The 17,082-nt window shown below is 37.2% G+C and overlaps 1 protein-coding gene across 4 annotated transcripts in view; it reads right to left on the bottom strand.

Annotated features, from left to right (window-relative positions):
* DIAPH3 (diaphanous related formin 3) overlaps positions 1-17,082 on the bottom strand; it is a 517,599-nt gene that overhangs the window by 319,893 nt on the left and 180,624 nt on the right. For all 4 annotated transcript variants that reach the window (XM_004603995.2, XM_055141227.1, XM_055141217.1 and 1 more), the window contains 5 exons: positions 15,826-15,936; positions 15,420-15,538; positions 14,371-14,487; positions 13,095-13,213; positions 9,379-9,443 (listed from right to left, as the gene is read on the bottom strand). In XM_004603995.2, the coding sequence (XP_004604052.1) occupies positions 9,379-9,443; positions 13,095-13,213; positions 14,371-14,487; positions 15,420-15,538; positions 15,826-15,936 (531 nt within the window). The remainder of the gene's footprint in view (positions 1-9,378; positions 9,444-13,094; positions 13,214-14,370; positions 14,488-15,419; positions 15,539-15,825; positions 15,937-17,082) is intronic.

Here is a 17,082-nt window from a genome sequence, read left to right on the forward strand (position 1 = left end):
TGTTTTTTTTGTATCTTAGAATGAGGGCAATCATTCTAAGTCTGTCCCTCTCCTACTTTTTTTCTTACAACACTGTCATGAGCACTAAGCACACTAAAGTGGATTTGAAACCAACAGTTTTAGAAAATAAACTGTCCCAACATAAACAGACTCAACTAAGAAAACTCCAAGAGACAGTGTGCTTAGAATGAAAAAAAAACAAAAACAGAGACAAAATATTGAAAGCTGCAAGTACAAAAAGGAATTTACATAAAAGAAACCCCCCTAAGAGTCATAGTGGATCTATGAAAAGAGACCCTATGAGCCAGAGGAGAAGGGAGGGATAGAATACAAAAGCACAAAATGCACATCTCACCAAGAATACAGTCTCCAGCTAGATTACCATTCACTCTAAAGGAACCATACAGAGCTTCAAGGACAGTTTAGGGAATTCATAGCCTTGAAACCAGTTTTGCAAGAAGCATTAATGGACTTTCTTTGAAGGAATGGATGAACTTCCCAGCACCTGGTACAGAGCACAGCACTCACAATGGTGCGTATGGATGCCCTCTACAAGGTTAAGAAAGGAGTAAAATGTGTTTACTCTAGCACGCTGGGGGATTTTATACATTTTCAACATATTTTCAACAATGAATTAGCATCTTAGTTCTCTTGAATATTCTATATCTCATTAGTCTTTTATATCCAAAGATTTTTATTGATATTTTTTTTACTTACTGCAGACACTTAAACAATGCCTATAAAGCTAATATTCTATTTATTAGAATAAAACACTTTCTACTTTTATATGCCTATTGATATTCCATTTAAATTTCCTTAATTCGTTTCATTCTAAAATTTACATTTGTAGATTTCACTAATTACATATAAACTCTAAAATATATTAGCACAGATTTTTTAATTTATTTGACAAAAAAGACATAATAATTACAAAGAGATCTGATATGAAATAAAATTTAATGCAACATACTTTAGATGCCCAAGTTGAAAACTTATTTATGTAAATAAAAATGGGCATTATGTTTTATTAAGTTATTTGTATTTCTCTATTTATGCAGGTTAAAATCATACAGCAATCAATCCTCAAAAATTGACTTTATTGACTTTAGTTTTTGATAACTCCACTTGCTGTTCCTTTCAGTTTTGCTGGAGCAAGCAATATGAACTAAATCTGTTCCATGTCTGCCAGAGGGAAGGAAGCTGACCGTGGTGGAAGGAAGGTCACACTGGGGGTGGAACTGGCATTGAAACAATGTATGTCTGAAACAACTCTATCAAGAACAACTTTGTAAATCACAGTGCCTTAACAAAAACAATTTATTTTTAAAATGAAGTTTTAAAAATATATTATTCACAGGGCCCAAGAGATAAAACAGCAGGGTAAGGCAACTAACTACCTTGCATGGCGCTGCTCTGTTAGACCCCCAGCTTCACATATGACTGCACGAACATTGCCAGGAGTGCTACCTGAACAGAGCCACAAGTAAGCCCTGAGTACCGCCATGTTTGGCCCCTGAACCAAAATTCCAACACCACAAAAACAATCCATATTGGATATACCTGCTGTATAGTCAGATATCTATAAATAGGCCTCCACATTCATCTCCTTCCCCCCAATATGCTATATCATAATACTCTTATGGTTCTCCTAACTCCTCCATTACTCAAAAGTTATTCATTGGTTCGTTTTCTCAGTCCCATCCTTTATTTTTTTTTAATTTAAATTTTATTGAATCACCATGTGGAGGGTTACAAAGTTCTCATGATTATGTCAGTTATACAGTACTCAAACACCCTTCCCTTCACCCGTGCCCATATTCCATCACCAACCACCCCATTATACCTCCCGCCCCCTCCCACCCCCCCAGTCCCCGCCCTTGTAAGTGATAAGTTTCACTTCGTTTACGCTTTATCTTGGTTACAGTCCATGTTTCAACACATAATTCACTATTGTTGCTAGGGTTTCCCCCCAAAAAAGAGAAGACAGTCCCACTGTCAAGGAAGCATTTGATGGCTCTCCATTGCTGAGAATGTAGAGATATTAAGTCCCGCTGTTTGTTACATAACTTTTCTATTTTTTTCCCCCCTCGTCCCGCGCCACCGAGATCACGCCTGTTTAGTAATCACCACGCTGCCTGACAAAGGGAAACAAACCAAAAGAGATGGTTATTTCTCGTCATCAGCCGGCGTGGGGCTCTAGCTTAGTTGATAGTCTGGTATAATGTCTGCAAGCAGTTTCTGGAACCAAAAGTAATACGCTGGTATCGGCCCCGGCTCAAGGTTCCACCAGCGTCCCGCTGTTCCAAGTACATAATAATTTATTCCCTTGCATCCGATTCCCACGCCACCAGGTCCGTGTCAGCTTAATGGACATCATACTATGGTTAATGCCACGCCGCGTTTTTTCCCGAGAAAGAAGGATATTTCTTCTCAGCCGGCGTGGGGATATGGCTTAGTTCAGTCTATAGAGATGGCTACCACTCAGTCCCATCCTTTAAAGCTGGCATTCTGTGGGACCCTTTCTCATCCCTCTGTTGGGCTTACCCGGCCTTTCTCAGAAGCTAATGTCCACACTGATGCTTCAGTCACCAGGGAAAATGACTTCTAAATCCCTAGAGCTCCTTCCACTTCTCAGCTGAATTCCACACTAAAAATCAGCCCTTCAATATATTTTCACCTGACTAATAAAAACTTTTTTTCTTTTTTTGTGACTAATAAAAACTTTTTATGACAAGTAAAACATTATAAAACTGCTATTATCTTTCCCCTACATATTGGTATTTTGAAAATCATTCTTCTAAAAGACTCCTTTGATGGCTTCATAACAAAAATGTTAGTCATTCCATTGATACCCAACAACCTATGGAAACTAGATCAAAACTATGTATTACCTTACAATAAATTCTTCAGAGTAGTAGATATCAGAGAGAAATTAGCATAAAATATGGTCAATACTTTCAAAAAGTATTGTATTTCCTGATAACACAAATAATCCTAAATCCACAAAAATAATCAGACAGAGAAATAGACTAATGGTGAGTGGACGATTACAGGCAGAACGATGTTTCAGTTTATAGAAAACTTGAGTGATGTACAATAGAGCGACTAGCAGTAGATGACTAGCAATCACTTGAACTGGCAAAAAAGAGAGCAATGAGAATTCTCCAGTAAAGTTTAAGAAGTGTCTGGAAACAAAATCATTGAAGAGTTTGGCAAAAATGTCAGAAGGCTTTTATAAATCTATAGAAAGTTGTTAGTATGTTTATTAGAAAATACCATAACCAAATTTGAATTTTGAAATACTCAACCAGAAACAGTATAGGTCATGGACTCAAAGAAAATATTAGAAGAATAAATATTAGGTTAGTAGTTTCTGCAGTTACATAAGCAAGAACTGAATTTTGAAGGTCTGCCTGAATTAAGATGGATGCTGTGATCATTAAAAAGCAAAAAAAGTGGGGGCTGGAGCAATAGCACAGTGGTTAGGGCATTTGCCTTGCACATAGCCAACCTGGGTTTTATTCCCACCATCCCATATGGTCCTCCAAGCACTAGCAGGAGTAATTCCTGAGTGCAGAGCCAGGAGTGTGACCCAAAAAGAAAAAAAAAAAATTCTACAGAATCAGTGTTAGCTTTAACTGAAGGAATGAGCAAGGGGCATATATCTAAAATGACTATAATATTCATTTACTTTAAATGAATACATTAGTCACTGTCATTGTCACTGTCATCTTGTTGCTCATCAATTTGCTCAAGCGGGCACCAGTAAGATCTCCACCTTGAGACTTGTTGTTACTGTTTTTGGCATATTGAATATGCCACTGGTAGCTTGCCAGGCTCTGCCATGCAGGCAAGATACTCTCGGTAGCTTACCGGGCTCTCCGAGAGGGGTAGAAGAATCGAACCTGGGTCAGCTGTGTGCAAGGCAAACACCCTACCACTTTGCTATCATTCCAGCTCACATTAAATAGTATTCAATAGAATACTATGCAACTGCAAGAAATGATGAAATCATGAAATTTGCAGCAAATGGTTGGAACAGGAAGATAATATTCTGAATGAGATAAGCCAGCAGAAGAAAGTATGATTTCACTTGCTCTGGAACAGAGTATTGAGTGAGAAAATATATGATAGTAAAAGGGGTATGCTAGATAACCCCTGACCACAGAGTTTAGATGAGAGAACAGAGAAGGAGAGAAATCAAGGGGGGAAGAAGAGAATAAGAAGTAATGGGTGAACAGGCATCAGGGCTTCACATAGTCATATACACAAAACACAGATTCAACAAAACTGAAAACATGAGATCTAAGCAGCAACCACTGAAACTTTGTAATATGCCTGTCAAACTGGCAGGTGGGGTGGAGTGGAGGTTGGTGTGGGGAAGGAATTTGGGAACACTGGTGGAAGGAAGGATTGATATGAAATAATTATATGCCTAAAACTCAACTATACTGGCTGAACTCTACAGGAAGAAATCATCCAACCCCATCAGAAAATGGGGTGATGAAATGAACAAAAACTTTCTCAAGGAAGAAATATGAATGGCCAAAAGGCATATTAAAAAAATGCTCTTCATCACTACTCATCAGGAAGATGCAGATCAAAACAACCCACCTCACAACACAGAGACTGGCACACATCCAAAAGAACAAAAGCAACTGCTGTTGGCACGGATATGGGGAGAAAGGGACCCTGCTTCACTGCTTGTGGGAATGCCGACTGGTTCAGCCCTTTTGGAAAACAGTATGGACGCTTCTCAAAAAATTAGAAATTGAGCTCCCATTTGACCCAGCAATATCACTTCTGGGAATATATCCCGGAGAGGCAAAAAAGTATAGTCAAAATGACATCTGCACTAGTATGTTCATTACATCACTCTTTACAATAGTCAGAATCTGGAAAAGACTGAAGTGCCTAAGAACAGATAATTGTTTAAAGAAACTTTGGTACATCTATACAATGGAATACTATGCAGCAGTTAGAAAAGGTGAAATCATGAACTTTGCATATAAGTGGATCAACATGGAAAGTATCAAGCTAAGTACAATGAGTCAGAAAGAGAGAGACAGGCATAGAAAGATTGCACTCATTTGTAGAATATAAAATAACAGAATGGGACGCTAAAACCCAAGAATAGTAAAGGTAAGTATCAGGAGGTTTGCTCCATGGCTTGGAAGCTGGCATCACATGCTGGGGGGAAAGGCATCTCAGATAGAGAAGGGAACACCAAATAAAGGGTGTTTGGAGGATCTGTGCAGGATGGGGGAGGCTTACTGAAATTAGACTATAGATCAAACACAATGGCCACTCAATTCCTCTATTGCAAACCACAACACCCAAAAGGAGAGAGAGAAAGGGAATGTCTTGCCACAAAGGCGGGGTAAGATGAGGGGATGAGGTGGGGGTGTGGGTGGTGGGAGGGATACTGGGATCATTGGTGGTGGAGAATGGGCACGGGTGGAGGGATGGGTACCAGAGGATTGTATAACCGAAACACAAGCATGAAAGTTTTTAAGTCTGTAACTGTACCTCATGGTGATTCACAAATAAAAAAATAAAAAATAAAAAATAAATCAATTATAATTAACTTTTTAAATCATGGTTCTTTAATAAAAAAAATTAAAAGCTGATAGGGACAGAGTGATTTTATAGCAGGTAAGAAGCTTGCCTTACACACAGCTGACTCAAGTTCAATTTTTCGACACCACATATGGTCTCCCAAGCACTGTCAGGAGTGACTCCTGAGCACAGAGCTAGGAGTAAGCCTTGAGCACAGCTAGGTATGGCCCAAAAACCAAAGGTATAGGGGGAACGGGGAAAGAAATTTGGTATGTTTAATGTCAAGAATGACAAATTTTGATTTCAATGTGTTTAGCTTGAGATACATATTTTCCTCCTTGTATAACTCACCTTGTTGCCTCATATTGCTTTGTCAGGACTTGTAAAGCTATTACTGCCTTGAGTAAATCCCCCTGGCCACCATTGAGTGAATGAGAAAAGGTTTTCATCTACCACATCAATTACCACATTAACAGAAAAATATGAAGATGTCATATAATATCACCTCAATAATATCAACCTAGGTCATTAAGAAAAATATTTTAGTCATATGCATTCTATTTCCTATTCTTTATACTTATAAAGTCAATAAGTACTTGTTTGAAGGAAGTAATGAGTCAATTCCTGTCAAATCTTACTTTATAGATTGAATGACAATGTCAATATCATATATTAAAAGTTCTGAATCTCCCAGCATCAGAAAACATTGAAAAGTCTTTTTTCCTCCATTCTCCTTTTTATGACTGCTCAACCAATGTTTACTTCTGCTTAGCAAGAAATAAAAAATTAAACTCTTCTTTGGAAAAAAAAAGGAAAAATCTTTTCCACAAAAATCAATGTGTGCACAATCCTATTTCATAGCTATCTTAGAATAAGATTTAGAAGCAGAAAAGGTTAAAAGAAAACTATCAAAACAGCCAGAGTCATAATAAAGTATATTCTAAAAGAACTTACTAAACTTGGCCATACCAAAAGTTCTGTTACTTACCAAAGAGAAAAATTTACACATCCTACCCTATAAAAGGATCAGATAAAATATAAACTTTGCTTTAGCATTTTTGTAATACCTATAGTCAAATCACCGTAGCCTTGGGTTAAAATGAATCTCCATTAAAGATGTACTTTATAAAAACTGATATGATAGCCTCCTACTCCAAAAAGAAATACCAGAGCAACATTACACCTACAAAATTACACGCAAAAATGTCAAGAAACACAGTTAAGGTTGAGGCTTTGCTTAATTTCATTCCCTGGGGTAAATGTATTAGTGCATCTGTACAAGAAGGTTGATAATTCAATATTCTCTATGTACTTTCTGACATTTCAGGTCTTCATTTTTCAAATTTATGCACCAAAATAAAGAATGTGTCTAGCAACTATGATAGCTTCCTGCCTTAAGCAAAGTATTTACATGTGTCCTTATAAAGCTATCAGAAAGAAGTTCTTGCTGATATATACAAAATGCTAAGGCAGTAGAAATCTTTTATAGAACACAAAATATTTTCTGAATATGCCTAAGACATATAACTTCAGATTAAAAGAAGACAACTAACCTTGAACAAGGTCTTTTCCTTTTTATCTTTAAGCCTTACAAATTTTAAACTGCATTAAGAAAGCTGTGCTTAATATCACTCACATATAAAATATGGCTAAAATTTATGAAAGCACATGTGTATGTGGGATGCATTAAAAACAACTACTTAATTTTGCAACTGCTTTCCCATAAAGAGCACAGAGCTTATTGTGCTTGGAATACTAGTTTGCAGAATGAACGGCCACCTGACCTTTCATGAACATCTGTCACCTGTAACACTTTTGATGCTTAAATAGTCCATTGTTTCCTACACTAAACTAAATCTCTTTGGAATAGCAATACACAGTTGAGGCTGTAAATCCAAAACTGCAGCAAAATTCCTGGTATGTAAGAATCTCTAACTGGTGAAGAAGTAGGCCTTCTTCGGACATTTACAACCTTTTTCTTAAGTTACTTCTAATTTATGAAACAGTATCTTTCATTTGAAAGTTAAGCTTTAAGCATAAAACCTTTAAGGTAGGGGAAAGAAATGTAACTCAGTGGCAGTGTATTTGCCTCCAATGTATGAAACTCTAGGTTTGAAAGAAATGTACATTTCTCAAGATCTAGGAGAGAGCTCAGGGGTCAGGGATGAATGCACATTCAGGGGACTGAGTGTGAACCCCAGTACAATATGGTCCCCAGAACATTATCAGGCTTGAATATGCAAGGTTCAACAACAGTGATCCCGAGACCCCCTAGAGCACTGCTTGGAAGGCCCCATTTATTTATTTTTTCAAATATGTGCAGTTCCCGTGAAGTCCCTTGAAGGCTAGCTAGACAAATAGAAAATTGAAGTGTGGACTCTGACATGCTATCTGACACATGAACAATACCTCTAGAATATTATGCTCATTATAGTGGTGGCAGTAAGAACTATTATTATTCACCCCTGCCAAAAAAAGTCAGTCCTCATAATTAAAGTCAGAGTTAACTGCTTAAAATCTGCAGATGACAAAATGTTTGTTTTAGCGTCTTCACGTTTTAAGCAGTTAACAAAACAAAAAACTTAGGAGGTAAATTCTAAGCAGAGATAAAAGTGCCAAATACTAGCAAAAAGTGGAAAATGCCGAAATGATCAGAAATACTTCTGGACTACAAAAAGAAAGGTAGTAATATTTATGTGAATGAAAATATTTTAATGATCCAACCTGAAAACTTTAAGAACAAAAAAACAAATTAACGTACTCTCCATTTTTGGACATAATTTCAATGTTCAAGGTCCTAACTACATGATTTCCAAAGAAATACTCTAATCTTGAAATCCTGTTTCTTCATTTTGAGCAATCATTTATTCATTCTTCTCATTAATTTTGTTTCAGGGGCCAGAGCACATAGAGCACTTGCATACCAGATAGGGCCCATGTCTTGCACACAGTTGACCCAGTTTCCATCCTAGCACCCGCTATAATTCTCCCCGCCCTGACAAGAGTTATCCTTGAGCACAGACTCAGGTATATTCCTGAGAACTGCTGAAAGGGGCCCAGAAACACTCCCACAATTAAAAAAAAAAAAAAAGAAAAGAAAAAAAAGAAACAAACAAACATGGATGCCTGAGCATTACCAGGATCCTTGGGAACAGAGCCATTGGAGTAATGCACCACTGAGTGTGGCCCAAAAAACAAATCGAATTCCATTCTTAATACGGGTCATAATTTGTTCTAGATAGCACCATAGCACTCTTCTCCTGTTGTTCATCAATTTGCTCAAGTAGGCACCAGTAAGGTCTCCACTGTGAGACTTGTTACTGTTTTTGGCATATTGAATACGCCACGGGTAGCCTGCCAGGCTCTGGCATGCAGGCAGGATACTCTTGGTAGCTAGCTGGGCTCTCCGAGAGGCATGGAGGAATCGAACCCGATTCAGCCTCATGCAAGGCACAGCCCTACCCACTGTACTATTGCTCCAGCCTGTTCTAGGTACAGCAGTGGAAATAAAAGTCCCATTGTACAATTTGTTAAAGAGAGAACTAGGCAGGATATTGGCATATGCAACACTAAACACATGAGTTGTTTTTCATGCCAAATTGATGATACATACAATGGAAAAATAAAGCAAGCAACATAGGGAACGGGTCAGGGTTGGGAGTTAACATTTTAAAATAAAATGTCCTGAGAACAAGAATGGCTTTTTGCAAATACCAGGAGATGAAGAAGAAACCCAAAAAGGACAAGTAAAGTCCTTCGGGCCAAAGCAAGCATGTCTGAAGTGACTCCCCATTTAGCCATGCAAAGTTGGTAACTTACTTTCTTAAAAAATTCTGTTGCTTTCGCTTCAAACTCTTCTAGTTTGGCTTGATCAATGCAAGTATCTGAAATGGCAATGACAACAAAATTTAAATTCAAGTACTTTTTAAATTCATTATGAATTTAAATATTTAGAGGAAAAATGATGGAAATAATAAGAAGTGTGTTGCAACAAAAAAAGAGAGAAAAACATATAATGTTGGAAGAGGAGGAATTTTTTAAGTATGAAACCAACAGCATAAAATACTATAAGGGGAGTGGCAAACCCAGCTTCACATTTTTAAGCCTCTAGTTGGCAAAAGGAGAAATTAGTTCAATATATAATTCTCAAGATTTCTATCATCTATAGATATTTTGAAGAAAAGGAAGGCAATTAACCCAAGCTAGAAAACTGAGTAATGTAATCAACAATTAGTAGCACTGCACTGTCCTGGGATTGTAGTCCCGCTGTACATCGATTTGCTCTAGTGGGCACCAGTAATGTCTCCATTGTGAGACTTACTAGTAATGTTTTTGGTATATCAAAAATGCCACCGGGAGCTTGCCAGGCTCTGCCGTGCAGGTGGGATACTCTCGGTGGCTTGCCGAGCTCAACAATTAGTAATAAAAGTAAAAATATTAATTGCACATGAACAAATACTTTATTTTCTCTATACATATTTTTTAATGAGAACAAGCAAAGAAAATAATCTGCAATGGCAAGTTTTAGAGATGGCATAGAGAAACAGACTCTAGTATATAATAAAGAGTGTAAAATGAAGACACTTTGCAGATGAGAAACTGGATAAATATTAGTATACAAATCAGGGTTTTCTTTTTTTTCACCCAGCAATTCAATTTTAACACTTAGCATATGGACAATACTATTTATAAAATTTTATTTAAATTAGTCAAAAAACCAAAAAGCTGTCAATAACAAGTGCCCAGTAGATTATGCTATGAAATATATATAAATATATATACACAATACCATGTAGAAGTGACTGGTATGAATTACCCATTATGCACTATATCCCTTCATTCCAATAAAATGTGATTTTTAAAAATTACTACTCTTATGATACACCTGAAAATTATAGTATGTATGTCAATTATAGCTCAGTAAAACTGGAAAGAGAAAAGATATTACAAAAGAGCTTTTAGAAAATACTAATTTTCTAATGAATGCAGTAATCAACTTACTGCATTCAAAGCCCAGATCCATCTCCTAAATGTGACCCCTAACAAGCTTTCTGAATGATCAGTTATAAATTAAAGAAGCTAGGCTTCATTAAAACATGCATAGTTTTTCTTGATTTATCTAAGACATCATACTTCCTAATCTAAAAAATGCAGAGCTATTTTATCCCTTCTGTTTTATCATTTCGTGTTTTACACTGGCAAGCAATACTTTAATCTCTGATTCCTGTTACATCAATAGCACCTCTAATTCCCTTCTTAATGTGAAGCGTTCTGTACCCTGTACTTTGCACATAGCCATACCTACTGATCTATATCATGGCTTGTTTCACCTTATCAAAAACAAAAAAAACCAAAAACCATTCAGTAGCATTATCGTCTGTACTCAAATCTTCTGCAGCATGTCTAAGTTTATTCCTGTACCTAAAATCATAAATAGCACACATACTTCTTTCTTGCATAGAAAAGCAGTACGCAGTGTTTATAGTTCCTTCTCAGGAATTATTTGTCAAAAACTCTCACCTATTTAAGAAAAAACCCTGTGTGATGCTCACAGAGAATAATAGCCTTTTTCTTTACACTATTTAAAACTATTGTACATTTCAGTTAAAAACAGACATTTTTTTCTTCATTTCTTTGTCCCTCCCAATCCAAGGAATTTCTTCTAATCACTTAATTCCTGTGGACAAAAATAAGGATTTGCTTTCTCAATATCATTGATATTATCCAGTTCCTTGCTCACTTATACATGCTATGCTTTTCCCTAGACTCATAAAAAGTAAAGCCTCACACAAATAATGGATACACAGTTTTTTAGTGTTAGATAAATGAGACATGTGCTAGCTTCTTAAACAGTAGATAACAATCTGGAATTTAACACAGCATCCATGGGCATTGAGTACTGTTATGTTAAAGTCTCTAGGGTTTTTTTTTTTACCCTTGTAGAAGCTTTAACATCAAGTTGTGGTCATTTGGAAAAGAGTAGTTTGCAGGTTCCTACAAATGTTGAAACAACTCATTACATCATATCAAAATAATCATAAACGTTAGTATCACTACCCTATCAGAAAAATGTTTTAGTGCTGGCAAGCTGTCAGGCTGACAGTAGTGGATATAAGTGAATTTTCACTTGAAATTTCAAATGTTATCAGAGATAATAAATTCTGAGTCAGTTTCCTTGAGGAAACAGACACTTTCATTTCATTTTTCCAAAAGTGTGTGCCAAGCTTTCAAGTCTGAGTAGCCACAGATTGTATGACAATCACTCTTGCAAGATAAAAATAAAGCCTCCAGTTCAGCTCTCAGTTCCAACCATTACACAAGTCTTTCCTCATTGTATTTAGGTACGCAGCGCTATGTTTCATGAGCACATTCTGTTTTGCATCTCAGAATACTAAAAGATGCACTCAAGGACAGATATGCAATAAAATATCTTTGTCTTTTATCAAAGACATTTTAAGTGAAAAAATAACAACTCATTTTATTCTGCTGTTGTTGTTAAAGTGAAGAATACATGCAAGGACTACTAATAGTTTAGTACCACTGCCCTAATTCAGGACAAAGCATCCACAACTTTTACCCACAATGTTTTAGATGGTCTGTGCAATTACAAACACAATTTTATTTGTTTTATATAAATTTACCTATGAGTAGTACATTTTTAAAATACTTTTTAATTTTTCATCATTTTTATTGAAGCAATATGATTTATAACAGTTTACAGATTATTTTAAAATCTCAATGCTATCTCACCATCACCAGCTTCAATAACTCCCACCACTGTGTCAAGATAAATTGGCAACTTTGTAATGTAAAGTAGTAATGTGAAGACATGGATCTCTTATTATAAAACAAGCAGTGTTATTAACTGCAACAAACAAGAACATGTAAACTACAGGTAAATAGACAAACACAATTTTATAAAGCAAATAACAGCTAGTATCACTGTGATAATAAATTTAACTATTGTCACTGTCATTGTCACTGTCATCTCATTGCTCATCGATTTGCTGGAGCAGGCACCAGTAACGTCTCCATTGTGAGACTTATTGTTACTGTTTTTGGCATATCAAATATGCCACGGGTAGCTTGCCAGGCTCTGCTGTGCGGGTGAGATACTCTGGGCAGCTTGCCGAGCTCTCTGAGAGGGGTGGAGGAATCGAACCCCAGTTGGCCACGTGCAAGGTGAATGCCCTACCCGCTGCAGCCCAATTTTAACAGTTAGAAACAAAAATCAAAGAACTTCAAGAATCTGTAGACCGGGGCTGCAGCAATAGCACAGCAGGTAGGGCGTTTGCCTTGCACACGGCCGACCCGGGTTCGATTCCCATCATCCCATATGGTCCCCTGAGCACCGCCAGGGGTGAATCCTGAGTGCAGAGCCAGGAGTAACCTCTGTGCATTGCTGGGTGTGACACAAAAAGAAAAAAAAAAAAAAAAAAAAAAGAATCTGTAGACCATACAACCACAACCAATACTCTGGAGGCTCACCCGTGAAATAAAAGACAGTAAGTTATTCCCATTTAAAAAATACTCACCAACAAATTGACCCAAATCTAAATCTAGCCTTTTTCTATATGTGAAGTCAGGATCCATCCCATCTTTATGCAACACAATCTGAGACACACACTCATCAATTAATTTGAAATACTGCTGCCTAAAACCAGAGAAAAGAGTAAATGTAATTCTATTTATTAAAACTTTAAATCAATACAAAAGGCTTTTTGGGGATGCGTAATTTCACATTCAATATTAGCATTAGTTCCAACAGCTGACATAACAGATTTAGCATAAGACTGAAAACAAATACAGTTGTTATTACTTTCTTCCTATTGATTTTAATTTTTTTATAATCTTTAGCCAACTTAGGGCACTTTAGAAATGATTTTCTTAAAATCTTGATTTAACAAGTAGTCAGACGGACAGAAATTGTAAAATAAAATATGCTTACAAAACAAGTCTACAGTAGACATCACCAAACTTCATCATATTGAAATAGCTACCATTAACTTTAATAATATAAACACCACCACCCAATTTACTTTTCTGAAATGTCTGTACATTTCTTAAAATCATTCTGTAAATCATTTTTAGGAAATTTTTTCAGTGAAGTGCTGGAGTGATAGCAAAGCAGGTAGGGCCTTTGCCTTGAAAGTGGCCAATCTGGGTACAACCCCCAGCACCCCATTTGGTCCCCTAAACACTTCAAGAAAATCCTCCTAATCTGAAGTTAAAGACACGGTTCTACCCATAATATTTAGAATGAAATTTCACGAAAGCTAAACTGAAAGTGACCAAAAATAAAAAATGGCTTTATGTTCAAAAATCTTTGGTTCCCTCACAAAACAGCTATTTAAGTGGAAAGAGAAAATAAAAACTGTTTGCTGAGCATGCTATTATGTGCCAGATAATTGGTTAGGAGTTTTACTCATATGACTACACTTTATAACCACTCCCCAAATTAAATGTTAGTATCAACATATAGCTTCAAATAGGTACAAGCAGACAGGTAAACAATTTAAGCTTAGAATGGCTAGAATATAACCCAAGTTATTTTTCCTACCTTTCCTTGTATATTAGCATCATACACAACTACATAAGACAATTTCTGGCTTCTTAAATGTTAGCAATAAGCAAAGTCTCGTACATTCCAGGAAATTTGTAAAAGAAAATGAATCATCCCTATTGCCAACTACAACCCCCAAAATTTATCCATCACATAATAAACTAGCAATCCCTTGCTATTTCATAGTTCACTGCAAGTGAATTTCACAATTTTATTAGTGACAGAAAATATTAGAATCTACATCTTACCTTACTAAGTAATCACTTCGAATCAGCAAAAGGTGCTGAAGAATAGAAAGAAAATATCCCTCTGCTCTAGTTTCCTTAACTAGGTTCCATATAGTATTATAAACATCATGCACATCAGTAAATTGGTTAAGGAAGATGTGAAGTTATTCATCCTTACACCCGACAACAGCACCAATATGGCATCTAATCTCTGCAGGTCTGTGAGATGATCATGTGTCTTCTGTGTATAAAGTAGGCATCGTATATATAGTTCATGGGTGATGATCACACTGGAAGGCAGGATTCAGGACAGTGGTAAAAATCAGTAGGGATGAGGAGTTGCTCTGCCACTGCCTAACTTATTCTCTACAATCAGCAATAACGGCAGTGGATCCTGGAGGAGTACTGACCAGGAATACATGTGCAGGATTATCTACCTTGGGAAAAAAAAAAACCCTCAGAACAGAAATCTAGTATGTCTCTGAAAAAAGCAAACAACTGCATGCCAACAGTTAGAGACTCATAAAAGGTGTAGAACCAACATGAACCAGCAGGTTAAAGATGGACTCTCCAAAATGCTAGAAAGTCTTGTGAGGAGGAGACTGTCAAACATCAAAACAAATGTGCGAAAAATCTATCTAATCAAATCTACTCATGCACATTCACAAGCCACTCAGCCATGCCTGTATTCATAAGGCATACATAGCAAGTTAATAAGGTTTATACCAGTGCCTTTTTTGTTTTGGTTTGTTTGCTTTTGAGGGGGGGGGGTCACACCCAGCGATGCTCAGGGGTTACTCCTGGCTTTGCACTCAGGAATTACTCCTGACAGTGCTCAGGGGACCATATGGGATGCTGGGAATCGAACCCAGGTTGGCCATATGCAAGGCAAACACCCCACCCACTGTGCTATCGCTCCAGCCCCTATACCTATATCTTTTTAAGAAAAAACTGATCTTATATGTTTAGACACAGAATTATTTTCAAAGTTTAGTAATTTAGGGAGTGAGGTTACTTGGAGGTTGGTAATAATTTTACATATTTGACAAAACTTCAGAACAAAAGGATATTCAAATTCAGCTTTAATATCATCAAAGCGATGGGAGAACTCAATCAAATCTTCTTCCTTATGCTCATCAAAGACTTTAAGTTGGATATCCAGGCCATCATTTCTAATATGCTTTAAATTCTAGAAATATCAAATAGAAATTATGAAGTTTTGGTCTTAGTGGTGCCAGAAAGTACAATAAAGAAAACACATAAAAAACAGTAAGCCAGCCAGTTTGATTTATAGAATTTAAACATTTAAAGTGTTAAATAATACTTAAATCTGATCTATATTTCAAAAATAGATCTTTATTCTCAAGAATTTTATCTCCCCAGACGAATTATTCTTGAAGGTAATTGATCTAAATTTCCCTCTACTCGAGTACTCCTCACATTTAAATATTAACAAGGAGGCTGCAGGCCACTTACTTCCAATATCTCTTTCAATCCACAACGCATAAATTCATTTCTGATGTGAAGCCGTAAGTCCAAATCATCGGGAGATGTAACAAGGGCATTGATGAGCTGCATACACGCCACCTAAAATAGATCCCACCAGAAGAATTAGGGTTGGTCTGCAACTTTAGATGGTACTTTAATATCAAACACCCTTCACAGGAATGCCCGTTAATATAATTTGGGTGTAGGAGCCAAAGCAACAAATAGTACAGAGGGCATTTGCCTTATACATGGCCAGCTCAGATTTGATCCTGAACACCACTAAGGTCTCCCACAAAGCCTGGAGGAAGCCCTTAGCACTAGCAGGGATGGAACAAAAACAGAATTTTGAGTGTAAATTCTTATGATTATATATAAGGAATATAACCCTAGTAAATTCTATTTTCAGGCTGGAGCGATAGCACAGGGGTAGGGTGTTTGCCTTGCACACGGCCGACCCCGGTTTGATTCCTCTGCCCCTCTCGGAGAGCCTAGCAAGCTATGGAGAGCATCTTGCCTGCATGGCAGAGCCTGGCAAGTTCCCCGTGGCGTATTCAATATGCCAAAAACAGTCACAACAAGTCTCAAAAAAAAAAAAAAATGAAGACATTACTGGTGTCTGCTTGAGCAAATCGATGAGCAACGGGATGACAGTGACTGTGACAGTGAATTCTATTTACACATTATAGTGATTTAGAAGACTGGGAGGCCTCCCAAGCAGTGCTCAGATAGTGAGGAACCACCCTGGTGCTTCTCAGTCATCTGACTGGTGGTCTGGGAACGTGGTGCTGCTCAGATACCAACAGGCCTACAGTCAACTCTATGCACAGGAGCTATGTGATGCTGGGGTCAACCTTGGTTTAGGCAACCTCTGCACTATTGCCCCAGTGACGATCTGAGGACTTCTGAGCAAAGGGAGGGACAGAAAAACATTAGGTTTTGCTGATGCCTGATGAATTCGTTAAAAAATTAGCTCAATGAGCTGAACATATACTTTCCATAGAGGAGAGGCCTGGATTCGATTCCCAGCATCATACACTACACCACACACAAGCAGTATACCTTGAAACAACGCCCAGCAGAGAGCCAGGAATACCTCTGAGCACTGCTGGGGGTGCCACCACCCCAATCTAAAATTAGCCCAAACTGAAGGTTCAGTTCTTGCACAAAAAAAACGATATTTCATACACATATAAATTGGGCACACTGCAGTTGAAATGCCACATCTATTTTATGGACAGAGCTTGC

This window comes from Sorex araneus, chromosome 1 (genome assembly GCF_027595985.1).
Source record: "Sorex araneus isolate mSorAra2 chromosome 1, mSorAra2.pri, whole genome shotgun sequence".
Classification (NCBI taxonomy): Eukaryota; Metazoa; Chordata; class Mammalia; order Eulipotyphla; family Soricidae; genus Sorex; species Sorex araneus.